This window comes from Mus pahari, chromosome 3 (assembly GCF_900095145.1).
Source record: "Mus pahari chromosome 3, PAHARI_EIJ_v1.1, whole genome shotgun sequence".
NCBI classification, from domain to species: domain Eukaryota; kingdom Metazoa; phylum Chordata; class Mammalia; order Rodentia; family Muridae; genus Mus; species Mus pahari.
In genome coordinates this window covers 69662382-69686926 of record NC_034592.1, presented here as the reverse complement: position 1 = coordinate 69686926, position 24545 = coordinate 69662382, and the positions used below count along the sequence as shown (strand labels likewise).

The following is a 24545-nucleotide window of genomic DNA, read 5'->3' as shown; positions in this document are numbered from 1 at the left end:
TCTCACCAGACTGATAGAAGCTGTATCTTGGACAGCATCTGCTTGCACTTGTTTAAGCTGTGCAGTGCTTAGAGGCAGAAATGAGAGAAACTAAAGCAATAGGTCAAAGTGTTAGACAGTCAGGCATATTTTCATAACACACAGTGAACTGATGTGACAGTGATCTACTTTATTGTAACAGTTTTGACAGCTCAGCTGGATAGCAGGACTGTTAAAGCAGAGAGCTTTGGCTTCAGTTGTGTAGGTTGATACTCACAACTACAGTGGTATTAGTTACTGTAAGGAGGAATATCCTTAAGTAGGCCTGCTCTATTGTTAATAATTATTAATAATCTTCATTTTTAATAATCAAAACCATGTTACTGCTATGCCATTTTATTGAAAACAGTCTGTCTCTCAGTATTGAATTGCTATAAATGACAAGAGTCATGCTACTCTTCCAAATTATCTAAAATTCCCATTTTCTGTGAAATATCATCAATACTCCGAAGGTCAGACTTTGCCTGAGACTTTCTCTCATTCCTCTCATGCCCTGTGAAATCAAGCTCACTGACTGTAGTATGAAACCAGGCGTTGTAATTCTTTCTATTTTGATGGATTACAGATGGTTGCAAAAGCCTGCCATTAAATGACTGTCTCAACTACATCCAATGGTTATTTGGAGAACTATCACATCCATTAAATTTTTCTAAATCTTCACTGATAGCACTGAGCACACAGTGGCAACCTGTAATCATTAGTTTGGGTTACATTGACTTCCTCATTCTTTATAAAAGTGGAGCTATATATAGAATCACAGAGCTAACGTGGTTTTGAATTGGACGTAGACCATTAGTGCTACTACTTGAGCTAAACTTCTGCATGGTTCATAATTTTTAAAGTGTGTAGTTAATATTATGCATGTTATTGTCCTTTCTTCCATTCTTACCAGTATGTGCCCATTTGCAAAACAAAATGCTAATAATCAGTAATAGTCCTATAAAAGATGTTAACTCTNTTTAGTCATTGACTGATCTTGCTCTAACCTTAAAATTTTGTGATTATTGACCTCTGTTGCATTTATTCTAACCCCCCCCAAATTATCTAGCCGTTTGGAATATCAACATTACCCTGGTGTACTCACTGCTGTGTGCATTATTGTTCTTTGTTGCTGTTTTATGCCTTCATATTCATATTAGCAAAATATGAAATTCTGTAAAGAAAGAAACCCCCTATGATTTTAAAAACAGAACACCCCCTTCCCCTTCTGTAGCAGGAAACAAATTGCTTGTTCTTGAGAAGTTTCCCATCAGGAATTTAGTAGAAGCAGGTATACTTCTATCATNTTGATGTTTTGTTACTGTTTCCAAACAATGTACTTTGAATCAGAATCACTTCTTAAGTTTCATCGCCTTCCGATGCTCTTCATCACATTAGTGATCAGAAATGAGGTGTAACTTCCCAGCCCCTGCCTGCAAGAGCTAAGTAGGATCTTACTGTAAGTTGAAGGGAGTTCCGCCCTAACTCATGGATTGTGAAGAATGAACTGCTGTTGGGTCTGATTGACTGTTGATGGATTGTGGTGTGGTTTATCCAGAGGCTATTGAATGCAACTTACAGTGCTTAATAAAAATCTTTATTCTTTTAGTATATATATATAAAAAGAATCACAGAGCTATAGACATTTCAGAAGGAAAATAGTCTGAACTGTGTGTTTAAACCCAGACCCAGCAGTCCTCTGCTGTATATGTGCTGGGGGGCCTCATATCAGTTGGTATGGAAAACATTGATTTCCCCATTCCAATTCTAAATTTCAGCACACTCTGTTTTTTTAAGATAAAGGGAAGTGAAAAATTGTACTTTAAATTTTCTTTTTTTCTTTTTAATATCTATCTATCTATCTATCTATCTATCTATCTATCTATCTGTCTGTCTGTCTGTCTGTCTGTCTGTCTGTCTGTCTGTCTGTCTGTCTGTCTATCTATCTTCAACTCCAGATTTTTATTCCCCTCCTGGTCAACCCTCTGACTGTTTCACATCCCATACCTCCTCCCTGCCCCCTGTTTCCACAAGGATGCACCCTCTGCCTACCCCCCACTCCCACCTCCACCCCACCTGCCCTCTAAACTCCTTGGGACCTTCAGTCTCTTGAGGGTTAGGTGTATCATCTTTGACTAAACCCAGACCCAGCAGTCCTCTGCTGTATGTGTGCTGGGGGCCTCATATCAGTTGGTATATGCTGCCCAGTTGGTGGTCCAGTGTCTGAGAGACCTCAGGGGTGCAGATTGAGACTGCTGGTCCTTTTACAGTGTTGCCCTCCTCCTCAACTTCTTCCAGCTTTCCCCTAATTCAACCACAGGGGTCAGCAGCTTCTGTCCATTGGTTGGGTGCAAATATCTGCATCTGAGTCTTTCATCTGCTTGTTGGGTCTTTTGGAGGGCAGTCATGATTGGTCCCTTTTTGTGAGTGCTCCATAGCCTCTATAATAGTTACAGGTCTTAGAGCCTCCCCTTGAGCTGGATCCCACTTTGGACCTGTTTCTGGACGATCTTTTCCTCAGGCTCCTCTCCATTTCCATCCCTGCAGTTCTTTCAGACAGGAACAATTATGGGTCAGAGTTTTGACTATGGGATGGCAATCCTATCCCTCACTTGATGTCATGTCTTTCTGTTGGAGGTGGGCTCTACAAGTTCCCTCTTGGGGCTGTGTGGGATGGTTTCTATAGAAAGACTATCTGAGTTAGTTTTACTAGAATGCACATGAGGTTTTATTTTCTGCGATGCAGTGATGTTTCATGCGTTTCTACCCATGTGTTTAACATTGCCAGTCAGCAGTTGGCCTCAAGTAGGTTTCATTTTATCATTTTTTCTCTGGAATCCCAAATAAAACTGTGTTCAATTGCTTCACGAACAAAAATGTGCTGGGATGTTCACTTGAATGTGGGTAAGGAAGTCATGTACTAAAAAAAAAAAAAAAAAAAAAAAAAAAAAATCAAATCTAAGAGTGACTGAGGGTTAAATCTGAAAAACGGATTCATTTATGGCACTGCATCCTCCTGAAATCTATGTATGAACTCCATGGACCAGTTCTTCTTTGTTTTATATAAATGGTAAATGGTCAGCTTCTTTTTATATCTTGAGGACATCTGGACCAATCAGAAAAACAATCTACAAAACCAAATCAATGCTCCTCAGTGATTTCTAATTTTCATCTATGTAAATGCTAGTGTAAATGCAATTATATATTTCCTATGACTGGTCGCTACAAGTATAATCATTATCAGCTCAACAAAATATTCTGGACTGTTTAAACAAAGCAGCTGATGTAGTTTAGTTAGGGACATTTTACCTGTGTGGGAGTCTCTGGTAAATTGAAGTATTCAAGTTCGTCGGCATGTTTTTGATTATGTAACTTCGCTGAATCTCAACTGCCTTTTGCAGAATAGATTAAATATTAATTATGTTCAGAATTAAAGAGAAATTAATGCAGAGTTTGCTCAGGCAAGTTCCCCACCCCCACCTACACATCTCTATGAAAGCAACTAATTTCCATCTGGGCTTTTCCCCAATTAAAATTTTATCAAGTGAAAATTATGGATAAACAAAATAATTTTCCTAAAGTTAGAGCAACCTCTATGAATTTAAAGTGTACTTTACTTGAAATTACATTTAATGAAAATGTAGAACCGTTTTTGTAATATCAACACATTGTCTTTCTTTTGCCTTGTAGGAGCCTAAGTTGCCAGCGGATTACATTGCATAAAAACCTGTTCTTTTCATTTGTTTGTAATTCGATTGTAACAATCATTCACCTCGCGGCAGTGGCCAATAACCAGGCCTTAGTGGCTACAAATCCTGTAAGTAAAATATGGTTGTACTTTTGAGGGTTAGTGGGAAGAGACATGGGCTGGGAGGCAGTTTCTGATATGGAATATATAAATTATTAGATAAATGTATATGTCAATTTTGGGGTTTTACATACAGGAAACATAGCTATATTGCAGCCTAGGAAGGTAAATTTCCTTCAGTGCTTCCAAAGCTTCAGTTCAAGTCATGGCTATGGACTCCTGATGCAGGTGGCCCTTAAGACGATGTCAGTGTTCAAGCCAAAGCAATCTGCGCATCTGAGTACTTAAATGAAAAAAAAAAACCCTAATATACATAATGGGAAATTTAAATAATGTTTGCTATCAGGCTTACATTAAAAATTAATAAAAGCAGCAAGACAAGGATTTACATGCTTTGTATTACAGTAATGTTAAACTCCATGAACATAAACTATTAGTGTGTTCTACCAATCATTGTTTCAATCAGTGCTGATACATTCTTCTTCCTGTAAGTCACAGTTAAAAAATATATGCTAAAATTTATATGATATAAATTATCCATGAAATAAACATGTATGTAAACTATACTTGGATTCAAATATATGTATATAAATAGCAGAAATACACTTTTAGAATCATCTACCTACTTTGATGTTGTGGCAAAACCTCCAGCTTTGGATATGGATGTGTGTGTGTGGTATATGTGTGGTATGGTGTGTTGTGTGTGTGTTGTTTGTGTGTTGTGTTGTGTGTGTGTTGTGTGTGTGTTGTGTTGTGTTGTTTGTGTGTTGTGTTGTGTGTGTGGTATGTGTGTGGTATATGTGTGGTACGGTGTGTTGTGTGTGTTGTTTGTGTGTTGTGTTGTGTGTGTGTTGTGTTGTGTTGTTTGTGTGTTGTGTTGTGTGTGTGGTATGTGTGTGGTATATGTGTGGTATGGTGTGTTGTGTGTGTGTTGTTTGTGTGTTGTGTTGTGTGTTGTGTTGTGTGTGTGGTGTGGTGTTGTGTGGTGTGGAGTGTGTGTGTGTGTTTGTGTGTGTGCTCTTGAGCACATCAAGTTGTTTTTCTGGATTACGTTATCTAACTACTGAAATTGGAGAAGGACAGGGATTTACACCAAATGGGTCAATGAATAACACGCTTGTATGTGCTTTATGCGTATTTTCAGGGTAATTTACAAAGTTCTAAAATTTCTCCCTTTGTTGACACATGTGCTTTCTGATGGTTTGATCTTACTTGTGTTCCTCTCTAAAGTCACTGGGGGGAGGAAACAGACCAGAATATAATTAGCAGTGTAAAACATTGGTTGACATTCTGCCATTTAAAAATAATTATTTTTTTCTAGGAGAATCTGTTTTATAACACAGCAAGAGTTTCTAGCTCTTATGTAAGAGAAGCAGAAGAATATGTATCTAATAGACAAAGTATACAATTAAAATATAGTGAATTTATTATTTGGAAAAAAGTATTTTCCAATTATATTAACAGTGCCCTCCACAGAAATATTCTTCTGGAGTATGTACTAAATGTTTTTCCTTATAATAGTTTATATTAATTTTTATTTTATTTATTTATTTAGGTATTTTGCAACAGGGTTTCACTGTGTAGCCCTAGCTGTCTTGGAATTCACTCTGTAGACCAGGCTGGCCTCGAAATTCGCCTGCCTTTGCCTCCCGAGTGCTGGGATTAAAGGCATGCGCCACCACGCCCGGCTTAGTTTATATTAATTTTAAAGTAGCATCAGAATCAAGTTGAGTTAGATAAGAATGTGATACCTACATAAATACTGAGGGTTAAATTCATCATAAATATACTCAAGTCCACGTGGTTAAGACGATTCTAGTTTTGAGAGGCTTGAGTATCTTGTAAAGCACATGATACTAAGTTATTTAAAATTTAGCAAATGCACACATATTAAATGAAGAAATAATGTTACAAACATCCTTAAGGAAGGTGTTATTACATATATAGGTATTTTTGTTTTTTTTATTTTTGTAAGGCAGGGTTTCTTTGTGTAGCCTTGACTGTCTCGGAACTCACAGAGACCCTCCTGCCTTTGCTTCCCAAGAGCTGGAATCAAAGGTGTGAGCCACCACTTTCCAGCTTCTACTGCAAGGTTTTAAAAAATATTTATACAATGTGCGGCCATTTACAATGCATGCCTCAAGAAATATTCAAGAATTTGATAAAATATGTATAAACGATAATAGTTCAAGTGCTTTAGGATGACAGTTATGCAAATGCTATTCATCCTATCCATAACTCTAAACTTATTTTCAAGTGGTCTTGGTTTCTAACATAACACTAACATCAAAAAATTATAATCACCACTAAATATGTATTGAACTTCAGATGGGAAATTAAAGATTGCAACATTCTGTTACAGTCTATTAACTTCGATAAGGCAAGAATCAGTATTTCTCAGCTTCTCTGGATTTTCTTTATCTGATATTTGGATGTCTTTCATCTACATATAAAAGAGGAGAAAGTAGGAATCCAAGAAAAAGAGGAGGCGAAACCAACATTCTTTATTCTGATATGAAAATTTCATATTTTACATTTAGGCAGTATGTAGTTCATTAGAGATTACTTAGTAAGTTTTATTTACTTATGCTTGTTGGGTGAAGGATACAAAACTTACTAAGTATTAATACATGTTTAATTAAGTGCTGATAAGACTATCAAAGTTTTTCTGACAGAAAACAACCAGAATCAAAACAGATGTACCATGGTCTATACTGTTTATATTTAATCTGAATAAATATAAATAATAACTTGAACTCATTAGAAACACAGATACCCAGTAAGCTGAGGGAGAACATTTCTTTGGAATTGTTTGGAATATCACACGATTCTTATGAACTGAGAGAGTACATAGTTGATAACTTGAGAACCACCATGGATGAGTGTTCAGAAGAGCACTGAATAACTCAGATTCCCTAGTGTGCACATTTTTGTGTGGGGGACAGAAAAATCCCATGGTTTCTGAAATAAACTGGACGACGTGCTTCACGTGTGGATTTTGTAAACTAAGAAGCCACTGTTTCCGTCCGCACAGGTGAGCTGCAAAGTGTTTCAGTTCATCCATCTCTACCTGATGGGCTGCAACTACTTCTGGATGCTCTGTGAAGGCGTTTACCTGCACACACTCATAGTGGTGGCTGTGTTTGCGGAGAAGCAGCACTTGATGTGGTATTATTTTCTTGGCTGGGGTAGGTGCCACTGTCATTACCTGCTTATTTATCTGATTAAGAAGGCTTTTTAGCTTTAGGCCACATGACTTATTACTAATCATTCTTTCCTCATTGCTATAAATTGAAATATGCGAAGTGTCACAAGCTCATGGTTTCTCTAGTCTCTTTTTGATTAATAATGTGATAGCTTTTTTATTAGATATTTTATTTATTTACATTTCATATTATACCCTTTCCTGGTTTCCCCTCTGAAAACCCTCTATTCCATTCCCCTTCCCCCTGCTCACCAACCCACCCACTCCCGCTTCCCTGTCCTGGCATTCCTCTACACTGGGGCATTGAGCCTTCTCAGGACCAAGGGCCTCTCCTCCCATTGATGTCCAACAAGGCCAATGTGATAGCTTTTTTATATTTTGCTATTTCAATGACAAGCTCATTCTAGCAGAATGTATAGTGACTAGAACAATAGAATTAAAATTACAAATTAAGGCTCTAGTTTCTGCACTCTTCTAAATGGCCTCTCCTTTCATGTGTAAAATGAAGACAAGGTGCTAACTAGCTTTGCAGTTCCATCAAGAAAACCTTTGAGATACCCTTCCCTTTCTCCTCCCCCTCTCACTCTTTCTCTCTTGCTTTCTTTTTCTTCTTTGCTTTTGAGACAGGATCTTTTGGCTTTGAACTTGCTATGTAGGTAGATCAGAAAGCTTTGGAATCACAGAGATTCTTCTATGTCTTCCTCCGGAGCACTAGAATTGGAGATGTGTGTTGTCATATCCAGCCCTGTTGAGATCTTCTTAAACTGTCATCATATGGTCAAAATTTGGGGTGTCAATAATTGAATAAATGTATGCAAAAGATCCACTTCTTTCACATACTCTCTTATCATTGTCATCATACAAAACAAGCTATAAAATACACTCTGTGTTTCTTAACGTCATTGGAATGGTGTGTGTGTGAATTTTACACATGGTAAATGAATTTAAAAGAACTAACTTCCAGAGATAAAACAGAAATTTTATTTCTTTATTATCTATCAAATGAAGCTGTAGATATTGAGATAGATTAAAGACCTGTGCATATACATGTACCAAATTATCAGTGCATGCTGATTGTCTCTATAAAATATTTCTTCACTTCAGTTTTTTAGAAATTCAGATCCTCCTACAAGTTGTTTTTATTGTTTCTAATATATGCATACATTAATATGTATTCTTAGATTTTTATTCTATTTTTGTGTATGTGCACATGCACATGGATGGATACAGTGATTGTAGAGGCCAGAAGAGAGCATTGGATTGCCTGGAGCAGAAGCTCTGAGGAACTGTGGGTGCTCGAAGCCAAAGTCATGTCTATTATAAGAATAGCAAGTGCTCTTAATCCGTGAGCCCCAAAATTGTTTAGAACATCAAAAAATATATATCATTTCATCTGAATAAATTTTTCATTTCTATTTTTACTACTGAGAAAAACTTTTAACTCAATTTGTTATATACTTTCCAAAAATGCCTTTTTATATTGCCTGGCTTTCTTTCTCTCTTTCTTTCAAATAAAGAAGTACTTATGTTGGATGCACTGTGGGATTTGAAAGGTACCCCTTTCCTGTCTGTGGTACCAGATCCTGTATCTCCACTTGGACCTGTGTTCTTTGTTTGTTTGTTTTATTTTTGTTTGATGTGTACAGGTATACTGTATATATATGTATAAATATTTATATTTATGTTTACAGTGTACTACATGCATACAGTGTCCTCACAGGCCAGAAGAGGGCATCAAATCCCCTCTAAGTACAGTTACAGAGGATTGTGCACTGCCATGCTGGCACTGGCAATTGAACCTGGGTCCTCCAGAAAAGGAGCCAGTGCTCTTAACTGCTGAACCATCTTTCCAAGAATTGTCTTGTTCAAAATTTCAAAATTTGGGATAGTGATATAGCTCTGTTGGTAGAGTGTTTACCTAGATGCAGATAGTCATAGCTTCTGACCCCAGCACCTCATAAACCAGGCATGGTGCATGCCTGACGCCCCAACACTTAGGCAATGGAGGCAAGAAGATCAGGAGTTCAAAGTCATCCTCAGCTACATTGTGAGGGTCAGGCCATTCTCAGCTACAGAGGACCTCTTCTCGAAATAAAGAAAGAATATGGGCCTAGAGAAGATGGCTCAGAGGCTAAGAGCACTAGCTACTCCTCCAGAGGACCCAGATTCAATTCCCAGTGGCCAACTCACAATGGCAGCTCCCGACTGTCTGTAACTCCAGTCCCAAGGGATCCAACACCCTCACACAGACATGAATGCCAGCGAAACATCAACTGCACGTAAAATTAAATAAACTATGTTTTTAAAAAGCCAGGCCGTGGTGGTACACACCTTTAATCCCAGCACTCGGGAGGCAGAGATGGGGAATCTCTGAATCGGCAGAGTGTGTTCCAGGACAGCCAGGGCCATACAGAGAAACCCTGTCTTGTAAACCAAAAGGAAAGAAAGAAAGAACAATCAAACACATGTTCCATGGCTGTGGCTGTGTTTGATTGACTATTCATGGTGGTGTTGAGTGCTTTTTTTAAGATCTGATTTAGAAGCCTCAACACATGCAGAAATCTTGGTATATCAAACCTTTTTTTTTTTCTTTTTTTCTTCAGAAAATAGTTCACCGTGAATCTGTCTTTTACCATAGAAATAATTATGTCTCAATATTTTCCAACATCTGACATTAAATATTAACCAATTTCATCCTATGGAAATTATATGAATATAAAAATTCTGCTAAGGATAGTGACTTAAGCAGCATAGAATGTGTTAATCTCTGGAATCTTGCTGATTTAAAATGATATGTGATATTCAAACTTGATAGTTTGTTACACTTTCCTCTTGACTATACATATGAAATTACACAGTAAGCATAGGAATAGATAATATTTGCTACTCAGGTGTCTCTGAAGTTCATGTTAATGACTTCTTTGAAAATCCTGATCAATAAGGAAAATTACCCATTCATTTGGTTTTGCTTTATTTGTAGGGTTTCCCCTGCTTCCTGCCTGCATCCACGCCATTGCCAGAAGCTTGTATTACAATGACAAGTAAGGCCCTTTCCATTTGTGACTAGTATTAGAACTAAGAGAAATGAAAATCTTTCAAATATCTTCACTTTATCCCCTAGTTGCTGGATCAGCTCAGACACTCATCTCCTCTACATTATCCACGGTCCGATTTGTGCCGCTTTGTTGGTATGTAACTAAAATTCTCAGTTTCCTCCTATTTCCTGAATCTCCTCTCCAACTTTCTTACTCACAGTTGGTGCACTGCTTAACTGAATAAGGTTCAGTGAAGGTGTTATATTTGCACAGGGAAGGTAAATTGCTAATTTCCAAGTGGTGGCAAAGCATCAGGACCACGGGAAGCTGCTTTTGCAGCTGAACGTGAAGTAAGGTCAAAACGGTTCTAACAGAATTAGACAAATGCTAAGACGAATGCAGCAAGTCCTCTGGCTTTGGCGAATGGAAAACAGTTGGTACTCAAACCACAGCCAGGCAGGGAAGCAGCAGCAGCAGCAGAAACAAATACTCAGACTTTTTTGTCTTCCTGTCTCTGATTTCTTAGTTCTGCTTTTAGCCAAATACAGTAAATGTCAGTGTCAGAGTCTGAGTCGTGACACCATGGGTGCTGCCTACTGCAGGAGGAGCAGAACACAGGATTGTTCTATTAAGAAACTACAACACACCTATGCAAGAGTAACAGGCCAATGGAGAAACAAAAGTATCACTCATGTATTATGTAACTACAACATGCCATCTACTATGAGTGTAGCAACTGGGCATCTCTGAATGTGGTTGTGTTACCAGAAAATTTGTAATTCCTCTTTTGGGTTCTTAGTCTCCTAACTCAAACTTAGGAAAAACAAAACAAAACAAAACAAAACAAAACAAAACAAAACAAAATCAAGGACAATGTTACTACAATGTAAGAGAAAAACAGTAAGGCAGACAAGCTGTAAATCTCCCCAGCTGGAGGGAAGAGAGGAGGCTGAAGGAAGGACAGGCCATGACATTGGTAAGCAGCCACAGAGCAGAAGAGAGGTGGGAGCGTCCGAGGAAGCATGAGAAAGCCTAGGGCATCATGAAAAGCATGCCACATTTTGGCAAAAGAAATAGAAAGCACAGACAGGAAAAGGTACACTCCTCCGAGTAACTCAGAAAAGCAGGCATTCTCCTCATCTTACATAGGGAAGCTCTGTGAGCATCTGCATGAGGAGAGGGGTTTGAAAAGAGTAAGTAGATTATCAATGGGGTAATTATTCCTGTCACCTCCTTAGTGCCACCTCCTTAGTGCCACCTCCTAGTGTGGCTAAAGATGTTTTCTCAAGGGGTGGCATGTGCCCAGGTGACTGACAGATTCAGGTAGACTAGGTCTTAAATTATGTCATGTCTCCATGGAGAGAGAGAGAGAGAGAGAGAGAGAGAGAGAGAGAGAGAGAGAGAGAGAGTCAGAGAGAGACAGAGTCAGAGAGAGACAGAGAGATAAAAGACAGAGGGGGACACACACATAGAGAGAGATTGTCTGTCTTGGAGGAAATAGCTCTCCTTAATAAGCCTTTAGAGAGCCCTAGTCCCCAGCCTCAGTGGCCTCCAAGACTATAATATTCCTAAATTAAGAGTCCCTAAAATCATTTAGGAAATAGGCTGAAATTGAGGAATAAATACATTCCATTTTCACAATGAAAATCTAGACATGCAGTTCCAAAGCTGTTCATCTGGACTGGATTTGGGTCACAGGGTGATGTATAGTCTGGAGTCAGGGATCGTCTTTTAGAAAGAATTAAGAAGCTAGAGCTCCTTTCTGGTATTCCTAACCAGGAATCTAAGAACACTCCCTGCTTCTGACCAAGGATGAGACTGGAATTGTGCATATTGAGGGTCCTTGCCCTTAAGCTTCCTGGCCAGTCTTATCTCTTGTCCTTTTCAGTTAGAAGGCAACAAAAGTCACATTTACTGCTTTCATCATGTTATTTCAATGGGCAATAAATAAATACAAATTAGCATGTTTTCTTTAGAGCATGAGAGATCCTAAGGCAATTACACTCTATAAGAGTGGTATTTTGCGGCTGGCAAAATCCATTCTTTCCCACTTCCTCCTTCACATCCTACCCTCCTAGTAGGCATTGGTGCAAATACAGCACATTTAGATGTTGCTGAGAGAAGATGCCTTTAATTTGAGAGCTAGGAGAGTTTAGGGCACTTGAGAGCTTAGGTAAGGAATTACAGGCCATCCTGTATGAAAGTCTTCCAATAGTGTCCCTGTAGCATCTGTGCTGGCTCATTCTGCTTCCTTCTATGACCCTGGGCACTATGGTGATATGAATATATCTTGTGATATATACCAGCTATTGAACATCATGGCTATCATAGTTAAAAGACGTTGCTCAGCAGGCATTATTATCTGTAACTCTTTATCTTTCCCAGGGATGAACACCAACCATTATTGGCTAACCAAGTGCTCAGCCCCATACACACACACACACACACACACACACACACACTAAAAGTGAATATATATATATATGCAACACTAAACGGACTAAGTTGGCACATTTAGATATTTATATGTGTGCCTAAATACATGTATACATATAACATCAATAATTAAATAAAAAGAGGCCATGAATTTGGGAGGGTGTGGGGATGGGGGTTTACCTGAGAGAAGTTTCAGGGGGGAGAGGGAGAGTCGGGGGAATGATGTGAATGAGTAGTTATGTCACAAAATTGCCAAACACATAAGTTAAAAAAAAATCAGGAATCTGTTAACCAGGTCTGTTTTAAGTCAGAGGAAATTCAGATGGGGTTCATCTGAAATTTAAAGTTCTACTTTTGCTTAAAATAATATTGATGTGGGAAATTGCATAGAACATGGATTCCAGTTCACCCTGTCCCAGCTATATATATACAGAGAAGCTTACATAAACATTAGCTTCCTCTTCAGTTCTAACTTCATGTCTTAAGTCAGAATGACAGCTTTAATGAATGGCTTTGTATTTAACTGTTCTTCCATGGAAGATAGATCTAAGCTGCCACATTACTACCATTTATTAATTAGTGTTATTTTGTATATTGGGATGTTTAAATACTTTGTGATATAATTTATATCTATAACTTATAAATGGATAAAAGATATAAGTGGACAAAAAAGTCATTATCCAACTTGCCCAGGAAGTGGTAGTAATTTTTATTTTCTTAAAAAAACTCCTTCTATATGTTAGAGGGAACTCTCTTTAGAGGGTCAGAAATAGAACTGGCATGCTCTCTTGTGTCACTGTTCATGTCTCACCTGTCAAATGGCTTTCTCTATGTCTGTCTGCATTGCATTCCAATGTCTGTCAATGTGTTCTTCTCACGAATGTGTTCTCATCAGGAGTCTGGTTATTTATATGCGTTTAAAGCCTGTGTTACATTGAATTCTCTTAGCAGCAGAATAATTTTATGCTTAGTTGTTTTCATGACACATGTTAAAAAATGAATAAATATATGTGATTTATTCATTTTTTGCCTTGATGAGAGATGGACTTCCATTATTTGAGTTTATTAAAGTGTATAGAGGTTTGTTGTATAAAATTTCATGATTAGATTATTCAACAAAGATCAGATATTATAGAAGCCAAAGGTCACAGAAAAAGGAAAGAAATCAACATGATATTTCTGGACAAAATGAGGAATTGTCAATAGAAAATGGGCAAAGTTTAGTTTTTATTTGGGTCAAGATAGTGGTCAGTGTTAGCTGTCATCTTGTCAGGATCTAGAATAATCTAAAAGGCCCCTGGGCATGCTTGTAGGTGATTTTTCTAAATTACCTTAATCTATGTGGGAAGACACACTTTAGTCATGGACAAGACCATTTCATAGTCAGGTTGTTCTGGACAGTCTAAAATGGAGTGAGCAAGTTGAGCACTAGCATACATTCCATGCTGCTGATTCCCGACTCAATATAGAAGAGGCCAACTGCTCCAGATTCCTGCTACCTTGATGCCCTCTTTGCACAGACAATCCCTTGAGCTATGTGCTAAAATAAACTCTTACATTACTTGGTCAGAGTATATTATCACAGGAGCAGGGAGAAAAATCCTAAAGTCGTCAATATAAAAGGAGAGGGATAGAGTTTGAGGAAAGAGAAAGTAGATGAAAGGGTGTAGACGATGGAAATGAATGCATTCATAAGACGCATTCTTAATTGCTGAGTCAAATTCCATTTTCAGAGTTCTGTGAATCCCTTCAAAGACAGTGTTATCTCTTGGGGAAAGTTGCTATGGCACAACAAATAAATAGTAAACTGCAATTATAGCAAGTTATTTATAGAAGTTGTTATGGAAAGCTAAAGATTCTTTCTCTGGTATAGCTCAGTTTGAATATCAGCTGGCTCAGTTGCATATGCTCTTTATCCATAAGCATAAAGAGAAATCACAGAAGTATTTCCGGTACTTGCTATGAGAAATGGTCATCTAGACTTTACTAGGATTATTACAAAAAGGAAGACAAAACAATTATATAAAAATAGTTATTTTGGCAAAATACACTCTTGGAGAGCACATTGTATAGGCACTGGCGAAAAGCTGATTCTTTAAAAATTAACATTTTTTTTTTGAGGCTGAAGAAATAGTTTAGCAGTTAAGAACACTTGCTACTCTTCCAGAGGACCAGAGTTCAGTTCCCAGCCTGCATATTAGGCAGCTCATGACTGCCTATAATTCCAGCTCCACGTATCCATGTATCTGACATCTTCCTCTGACTTCCATTGGTAAATACACACACACACACACACACACACACACACACACACACACACACACACACACACAGACCCACACAGAGTCATAAAATTAATATTTAAAAAATAACGCTTCTTAAGAATAATTCCTTTTTGCTAAAAGTGTTTATGACCATGCATCCATCCGTGCATCCATCCGTGCATGCACCCGTGCATGCACCCATCTGTGCATCCATCCATGCATCCATCTGTGCATCCATCCATGCATGCATCCATGCATCCATGCATCCATGCATCCATGCATCCATCCATCTATCCATCTATCTATCTATCTATCTATCTATCTATCTATCTATCTATCTATCTATCTATCTATCTATCTATGCTTTTGAGACAGTGTTTCTCTGTGACGCCTTGACTGTTTTGGAACTCACTCAATAGAGTAGACTGGCCTCAACCTCATAGAGATCCACCTGCCTCTGCCTCCTGAGTGCTGGGATTAAAGGCTTGTTCTACCACTGCCTGGCTCTCATAGGCTTCTTAATACTAAACACAAATGGACTTTTAGACGGTATTTTATTTTCTTTTTAGGTAAATCTCTTTTTCCTATTAAATATTGTACGTGTTCTCATCACCAAGTTGAAAGTTACACACCAAGCGGAATCCAATCTCTACATGAAAGCCGTAAGAGCTACTCTCATCCTGGTACCACTACTTGGCATTGAATTTGTGCTTTTTCCATGGCGGCCTGAAGGAAAGGTTGCAGAGGAGGTGTATGACTATGTCATGCACATTCTGATGCACTATCAGGTAAGGCATGTCTGCCTTCAAGAGGGCAGCTTGACAAGTTTTATATTGAATTTACATGCAGGTTTGCTTTCACTCTTGACTACTTGAAGAGTGTCAAAACATGAAGCCATTTTGATTCTTGTGCCTTCTCTTGGGCTCTTCTACTTCTGTTGGATTGTCTTATCCAACTTTGATGTGATCATTTTTATTTTATCTTATTATATTTTAAATGAATGAATGAATGAATGAATGAAAATCTAGCCACTAGGGTAAAGGTTAACAACTGAACTGTTAACTGATCCTTGCTGGAAGAAGGAAAATGAGTTTTCTCCAGTGGTGTGACAGTATACCAAGCACTCCAGGACAGTCATCATGTTCAGAAGTAGTGGACCAATATATAATGGACTCTACAGTGTGTGTGCCCATGTGCATGTGTGGTTTTCTTTGGTTTCAGTTTGGTGGGTTTTGTTTTTCTTTTTGGGCATGGGTTTATTTTGTTTTCTTGTTTTGGGGGATTGTTGTTGTGTTGGGTTTTTGTTTGTTTCTTTTGAGAAAGAACTTAAAGTTGAATGGGTAAGGAGGGAGAGTTAATTCTGAAGGACTTGGGAAATGGGAAGAATATGATCAAAATATTTTAAATTAAGGAATCATTTTAAATAATAAGGAATATAATAAAATAGTCTCAGATAATTTATTTTTTTACAGGGTCTTTTGGTGTCTACCATTTTCTGCTTCTTTAATGGAGAGGTATGTTTATTGATTTTACTACTTTTTTAAAAATAGAATTTCCTTTTAAAACGAGATGAGGTTATAAACTTCCCCCAAACAACTAATTTTATCACAGAAAAAAAATTATTTTAGGCACAACTATTATCTAAAAAAATGTGGGTAATATTAGAGTTGAGTGGTAGGGAAAAGTTAGTCTTACTTCAATGTATTCCAATGAGTGGAATCCATTCAGCTAGCCCTTTGACCTACTATTAGAAGGTACGAAGTCTGGATGTTGCTTGGGAACACTGCTGGGGAAAACTTTAACTTCATAGAACTTGTACTGTCATAAGAAACAGAATCTGTTCGTTTCCTCTGTTCTCTTTTTCAATAGGCTCAACTATATACTCTTTTGAAAGGTTTTATGATAGATACAAAAGAATGCTGTAACAAGTAGCATGGGGATGTGTTATTGGAGATTTCTAGGTTTCTGTCTGAGGACTTTCTACTTGAGAGGCCACAGTAATCTAACTGGGTGGATCTGTCTAGTCATATGGATATTGTTGCTGCCCAGTTTGAGTATCATTGACTTTGTTTTTTATTTGTTCCTGATCTACTTGGCCAGTTTTCATCTAGAGGGTGCTAACATAATTGAGCACAGCATAGAAATCCAGACAGCAACTCAGTGAGAAATGGACCCTGTGTAACTGAGAAACTCATCAGGAAACCTCAGATAGAGGACACATGCATGGGTCAGATGGCATAATTTATGTGGATATTTCCTATAAGATAAATTACTGGAAATTACATAGGTCTCATAAGAAACTGCCAATTACTTTTACTTGTAATTACTTGCAATTTTATTACTAAGTAAATTCTACTTTTTTTCTCCTTGGAAATAAGAAAACAAAATGTTTAGCATAAAAATTAAAGTATATGTAATTGAACCTATAGCTATTACATTGCATTTATCTATAACACTGTGTAACAGTGGTATAGAGGAGTGTACTGTCAAATGAAACTATTAAGTTGTAACTTAATTGGTATCTCTGTGATTCTACATTATACCTGAGAGTGACTATTTTTCTCAAGTTGATGGCACTTGTAGACAGAGAATGAAATGAGAGGGTACAGATAAATCATTTGCCTTGACAGGCAAAATCATACAACCTTTATTATGTATGCATACAGATGCACTGACTTAGGCAATCATATATGTTGCTAATGTTGGCTATAATAAATATTGATGAGTGACATGAACACGTGTCAAAGAGCATGCATGGAATATGGAAGATGTCTCCTTATCTATAGAAACATAACATCAGTGTGTGTGTTTTTTTTTTAAATATTTAAGTCATAGACACTAGTAAAGTAGGTATTGCAGTAGGTGAATTAGGATAGGAGGGGGTGGGGAACGAACATGGTAGGACCTTCAAAACTCTGGAGACGCTTCTTTCTTCCTAGCATTTATATTTTAGGAAAGACTTGGAACCAAAGAAAGTGTATTTGCCTTATAAAAGGGAAATAAAAGCAAGTTATTTATACTTTTGTTGAAAAGGTGAATGCAAAGTTTTCATACCATGCCCCAACTTCACCACATCCTCACTATAGCATAGCTTCATTTCTGTGTTGATCAAATAGCTCATTGTTTTAATGAAAAAGCCATGTAGAAATGGGAACATTAATCACACTGCAAGCTAAATTTTAAATTGGCACTTTGCTTCAGAAACAGTATCCAGGGAGTACTGAAGTCCATGCTGTCCACTTCTGTTGTCCTTTATCTGTATAAACAGAAGAGACAAAGGACCTTGTTCTTCTGCCATGCCTTAAATTGAGAAAATTTTTGGCATTGGAAAATTTTAATAACAAGAAAACCTTTGAACTCAGTCATTGCCAAATCCTCAGTTCATCACAACATCTTTAATATCTCTCCCTTTTCCTTCTGCTTGGGAGACGGTCCGTTTGAGTATGACTCAGCCCAAATCTTAAGAAATGGTGTAATCCCTCCTTTTCTGTCTCTTTGCGTCTTGGTTTTTCCCACTGTTGTAACACAAAGAAATAGCTGCCAGATTCAATTTGTGTGGTTCCAACTATGTCATGTTTTTGTTAAAGTCATTTCCTTGGTTTTAGTTTCCTTCTTGCCCTTCATGTTAGGTCAAGTGGCTTGCTTTTGCCTGATATCTGTGCTTGCGTTTGACCTTCTGCTGAATATTACCAAATGTCTATCTTCCTCTTAGCATTTCTTGCTAGTTAACTATAGGTTCACAAGTGGTCAGGCCACATCCCTCTCAGCCCCATTCCACTCAAATAAAAATATGCAATGGTAACCTAAAGAAGGGGCTATGGTTATCAGAAGGACATATGTATCAACAATGCATTGTAAGTATTTTTTATCAACAATGCTGAGACACCTTAACTCATATTCTGTAAAGAAAACTAAATATTTTTCTTTATATTTAGTTTATAGTTATACTCTTAAAAATTGATTTCGATTAAGGAGTATTATTATTCACCCTTATCCGGTGTTAATGATCAGATACAATGCTAAGCATTGGATTTAGCTGCCTGCATAAAGCTCTTACATAAACCAATGAGACCATATTCATATCTTTAATAATACCTATATTTTTCATTTTCCCCATTGAAATGTTTTGAATGTCTAATTTAACACTCTTTTAAATAAGCATGATCTTGTATTAGAGAAGGAAGTTAAAAATGAAGTATTCTTATCACATAAGTTTGCAAAGACCATGGGTCTTTAGGTTTATTTTTTTAAACTTTGGTAAATAATAGCCCATACTACAGGACATTTTCATCATTTTTCTGATGATTTATTCACTAAGAAGAAATAAGCTGGTGATCATAATTATAGATTCTTCAAGGACAAACATCTAACAGTTCATACTTATTTTGATTTCTGGGATTTAGTTAGTTTTTCTTTTAGAACTATCTATCAGTCCAAGGACCTCAAGATAGATATCTTTCAACATGAGTCTGGAATATTTTATGGGAAGATACAGTCCACTCCCATTCAACTTGAAGCAATATAGCTCCAGCTTCTGACTTGTCTAGCATTTATAATAAATTAGAACAATGTGTATGAACATCAGAATAAAAATACTTCCCACCAAAAAGAGTTACATAATTGTTCAAAAGTATTTCTTGTTAAGATCTCTGAATATTTACTTAAACATACCATGTAAACCCATTGGCCTGCTGGGACCCCACAGAGCTAATGTAGTTATCATTTGCTTACATGTATGGAGATATTATATACATAAATATTAGTATATTACTTTAATTTAAATACCTTATTTTTTGGTTTAGAATTAATCAAACCATGAGTGAATCAAATAATAATTTTGTGCAAAATAAATACATATATTATACTAAAAATCTTTTATTTCCCCAGTACATTTATGAATATACATTAGCTCTTGTTACCAAATACAAAGAGATGGTCCAAAAGTTGCTGAACTTCTTAATAACATACTATATAAGTGAGTTTCTAGCATTTCACTTATATAGTGTTTGCATTATTGAAAAATTAAATAGACATTTTATTAATTAATTTTGAATTATATTTAAGAAATGGAAAGCTCCATTTTTGACCATTCTTTTTCCATTAATACTAAAACATGAAATAAGATAGGAAAACTGTTTTTATCTTAAGTGGTTGCATGTAAGAGACTTAAAAGTACCCCTAAAACTATAGTCTCCTATAAATTATTATTGGTCGCAGAATGTTTGGAGAAGGCACAAGAAAAGAAACAAGACAGATTTTATAAAATATTTAATATGGACTTTACACAAATATTTTGAACAGAAAGTTAATTATATACTCTTAATATCTGAGGATGTTAAGAGTATATTAATTAATAGAATTTTTTTTTGATTCTTAAATTCCATTTGGGGGTAGACACAAAATATTAAATGGTAGATTGGGAAAATCTATTCAAACAACAAACATTTAGGTAAACATATTTTACACCACAGGGATGGGCAAATGTATTATAACCTAAAACTGGCCAGCCTCTACTCAGGCTGTACATAGTTATTAGATCTGTTAGTATAAAGATGATGGCATCTAAGACTGAGCTGACTATTTTCATTCATGTTTAAGGACTCAACATGAAGGAAGTTTTTCTAGAGTCCTAATTCAATCAAAGTAAAAGTCAGTATATCTGACACAATTAATCATAATCTCTAATTTCAGTCAGAAAGAAAGGCATTAATTTTCACACTTGTTTTAAGAAAGAAAGCTACGGGTTAGAGGAATTTTAATTCAGCAAAATGACTGCTCTGGCAAGAAACCACATATCCAAAGACCTTCTGGGTCTCTGTGATCTGGTTGGAATGCAGACAAGCCTTTAGTAAACGCCTTTAATCCCAAGCAATGCAGGTAAGATTAGTTTACAGAAGGAAGCAGTCATGTTTGAAAGTAACATCTAATTGAGGAGTAGACAAAGTGATGAACCAGTGAAAGATTTAAAAGACTGATTCAAAGATAGGATATGCCCAACTCTCATGAGAACAGCATGGGGAAGAGAATTTAGGGCATCATAAATACTAAGTGAACAACCTACCAAGGAACTAATTCTCATTCTCTCTCTCTCCTTTACCTTTTATTTTTATACAAGATATCAGTAAGATACTTAGGCAGGTCTGAGCTTACTCAATACTCGCATGCAGGCAGGTGTTGACTTTGCAGTATTCTTCCCTCAGTTTCACGTGTAACTAAAATTATAGACCAGGACCAGTTTGGTCTTCTTCCTTTAAAGAACAAAAGCTTTTCTGCCAAACATTTTGCTATGCCTCAAATAGAATATTTTCAGCTCAACTAATGGGTTGTTCTTGCTGTTTCTGTTTATTGTTGATCAATAGGTTCAAGCAATTCTGAGAAGAAATTGGAACCAGTATAAAATCCAATTTGGAAATGGCTTTTCCCACTCTGATGCTCTCCGCAGTGCATCCTACACAGTGTCAACAATCAGTGATGTGCAAGGGTACAGCCATGACTGCCCCACTGAACACTTAAATGGAAAAAGCATCCAGGATATTGAAAATGTTGCCTTAAAACCAGAAAAAATGTATGATCTAGTGTTGTGAAAATACATAAACCACACCTGTTTTGTGTCACTTGAACCTATGATTTTATAGCCAGAAGATTGGATAGCCAGCAAATGGATTTCTTGAATACCATGAAGAAAGCCCTCAAATGAAATGGGAATTGTTTGGATAAATGTTTAACAACCCTCTCTCTATGGGGGAGAAAAGCCTCAATTTATATTGTTGGTCAGTAACTACTCCTACCATAGCTGATTTCAAGTTACCAACCTGACATCACTGAATGTGGAAGTGGAAAGAAAAGAAGCACAATCAACTCTCGGGAGCTGACATGCTCTGGAACAGCACTGCATGCCCTCAGAGATGGAAGTCTGTGCACACTCTCACCCACACTGACCAGAACTCTGCTCTTCTCATCTGAGGAGACCTCACTTGGTCTTACAGACATGAAAGGAAAGTTTGTTTTTTGTTATAAAACTCATCCTTTTGCCATTTGGTGATAGTGAATGGTTTGTCCAGAAACACTTTAACCCTCTTTATAACTTCTCTTGTAGACTAGACAAAGAGTTCATTATCTCTGTCGTCTCATGTTCCTTTCTTTAAGAAAAGCAACTGAGCAGAATTCCAATGGGCTTCTTAGTTGCTGCTACATATTGTTATACCCTGTGGTATATCCAAGCTGAATCACTAGGGAGACATATTGGTAGAAGCTACACTTTGTCAGCTGTGTTTTATTTTTTTTTTCTCTCTCTCTCTCACTTCAGGAATAGGAGGAAATCAGTTTTCCTGAATCTGTAAATAGAAACTTTGGCCTTTCCATTTCTACTGTGTAGATAAGTGATCAACCATTTTACATGAAGGGAATCAATGAAGGATTTCTTTTTATCTTGGGAATCAGAAAGGGAGAGAGAGAGAGAGAGAGAGAGAGAGAGAGAGAGAGAGAGAGNGAGAGAGAGAGAGAGAGAGAGAGAGAGAGAGAGATTGTTGTATAAATGAAACTGTAAGTACTCTGTAATTTTATTTTATTGTTTCAATTCAAAACACAACCTAGGTAACTTTTAAAGCAGATAGATGATGCAACATTGTATGCAACTTAGTATCTGATACTGTGTCTGGGCTGACTTACTTTATAGTAAAATAGAATCACGAATTCTATACTTGGGAAATATTTTAAGGACAAACAGATACCAGCATCAGAAGTTTGAGAACTAAAAACAAACCCCAGAAATATCAATGATAAGATATGAAATATTTATTTTAAAATGTAAAGCCATAATTTTACAAGCACGATATATTTGGTGTGCTGACATACTGCTTCCAGTATGACATATTCCAATTTGATGATGACTCATTCAAATTCAGAAATTATGAACAACTACTGTAAGAAATGCTAGTCTGCTACATTTGTGGACTTTAATTCACTAAATTATAGCTTTACTGATTTTTACGAAATGAAGATATATGCTTTTGAAAAAGACCCAGGTTATTATTTTTTTATGAACCACAGAGAAATTTTCTCTATATAATATTCACTGTTTCAGTATTTCAGTAGACTACTGTGGGTGATAATACAAGCCATGGGAAGACTTGAACTTACCATTCATTGAGGATAAAGTGTCAGATGTTTAGGTAATAATTAAATTAAGACAGAAGAAAGTTTTGCTTGTGAGTTAAAATGACATTTTTAATGGATTTAGTTTTTCTAATATTGCTTGGTCTGGAGTTTCTGAAGAACAAGATTAGTTAACAGTTAGTAAAAATCACTTTGGGGACAGTCACATGAATCCATGTTTTTAAAAGTGTGTCCGTCAGCTTACATTGGATGAAAAGAGTGACTCAGTCCTCACTCAGTGTGTCTTAAGCTATAATAGATAGTCAATTCAGAAGTTGTTTGAAACTGTCAAAGAAAACAATTCAAATAATCAAGTACTGATGTATTAGATGATCTGACAGACATATTTGTACTTTTCTGAACTTCAACTGCCTAAACTGTACAAACCTTCCTTTTAATACATTCAGACTTTAGGTATTTATTATTCAAAGGCATAGATTCATATCTTCACTGACGGTCTTCATGTAATTCTGCATTCTTCTAAACAAACTGTCAAGTATTAACAATAAATGGTAGTACAGAATGCCGAATTACCAGAGAACATATTTAAAAGGTATTGTAATTTTACGTTTTATTATTCTTTTAATATTGAGTGTAGCTGAGATTTCTTTACTGCCAATATCTACTGTGGTGTCATTCTCAGCCATAGCAGTCTAAGATTAGTCAGTATTAGTTTTGTAATAATATTTTTGAAGCTAGATTTCTCTAAAGCTGAAGTGCCAATTAAAATATTTCTAAATGCTTATAGAAAAAAAATCCAAAAATTTTGAAAGAAAACTTCTCTGGTGCCTAAAAATTAACTTGGGGAATTTTTAGCTTTTAAAAGTTGCATCTATCTGACCTAATTGGCCATCAGTGGGAATAGAGGCTCCTTGGTCTTCCAAACTCTATATGACCTAGCACAAGGCAAGGTCTGGGCCAAGTATTGGGAGTGGGTGGGTAGGGGAACAGAGGTGGGGGGAGGGGTATGGGAAACTTTCGGGATAGCATTTGAAATGTAAATAAAGAAAATAAAAAAAAAAAAAGTTGCATCTATCATTTTTCTCTAATACTTTGTTAGAGTCATGGCTGACACTTTTAGAAGTGACTTTGTATTTTTTTTGTTGATAAATCAGCCATCCTGGAGGTTAGTGTTTGTTCAAATATAACAAACTGTGTAGAGTTTAGGAGTAGTCACAGTGTTATACTTACTGTTTAGATATTTTAATGTGAATCTATTTTAATTTCCTTTGTGTTTTAATTTGCTCATAGAAACATTATCTGTAAAACATACTCAAGTTAAAAGGACTCATGTTATATTGACATAAAATCTCTACTTAGGTTTTATGAGAATATTAAAGTTGTAAGTTATCACTCACTTTCACACATCCTCCCTGGAGTACAGAGTAATTGAATTCCTCACAAAATTCTTGCAGCAATTAAAGAAATACTTTGCAAAATAAATGACGATGTCTTTATTCTTTTCTTTAAAGACTTCAATAAACTAGTAAGTGGATTTAATAAATTGGTTTAAAAAGACATGACTTTGTTTTCTGTGCTAAAATGATGATATATATAAAGTCTTTTATGGCATGAAAAGGAAAGATCCTCTCAAACAGGAACATTTTTAGGGAATTTTTCTCCCT

The 24545-nt window shown here is 36.5% G+C and overlaps 1 protein-coding gene across 2 annotated transcripts in view; it reads left to right on the top strand.

Annotated features, from left to right (window-relative positions):
• Window positions 1-23786, top strand: part of Calcrl (calcitonin receptor like receptor) — a 93645-nt gene extending 69859 nt beyond the window's left edge. For both annotated transcript variants that reach the window (XM_029536797.1, XM_021193109.2), the window contains 7 exons: window positions 3709-3835; window positions 6861-7014; window positions 10012-10072; window positions 10153-10219; window positions 15336-15554; window positions 16239-16280; window positions 21126-23786. In XM_029536797.1, the coding sequence (XP_029392657.1) occupies window positions 3709-3835; window positions 6861-7014; window positions 10012-10072; window positions 10153-10219; window positions 15336-15554; window positions 16239-16280; window positions 21126-21350 (895 nt within the window). In that variant the 3' untranslated portion in view covers window positions 21351-23786. The remainder of the gene's footprint in view (window positions 1-3708; window positions 3836-6860; window positions 7015-10011; window positions 10073-10152; window positions 10220-15335; window positions 15555-16238; window positions 16281-21125) is intronic.
• The last annotated feature ends 759 nt before the right edge of the window (window positions 23787-24545 follow it).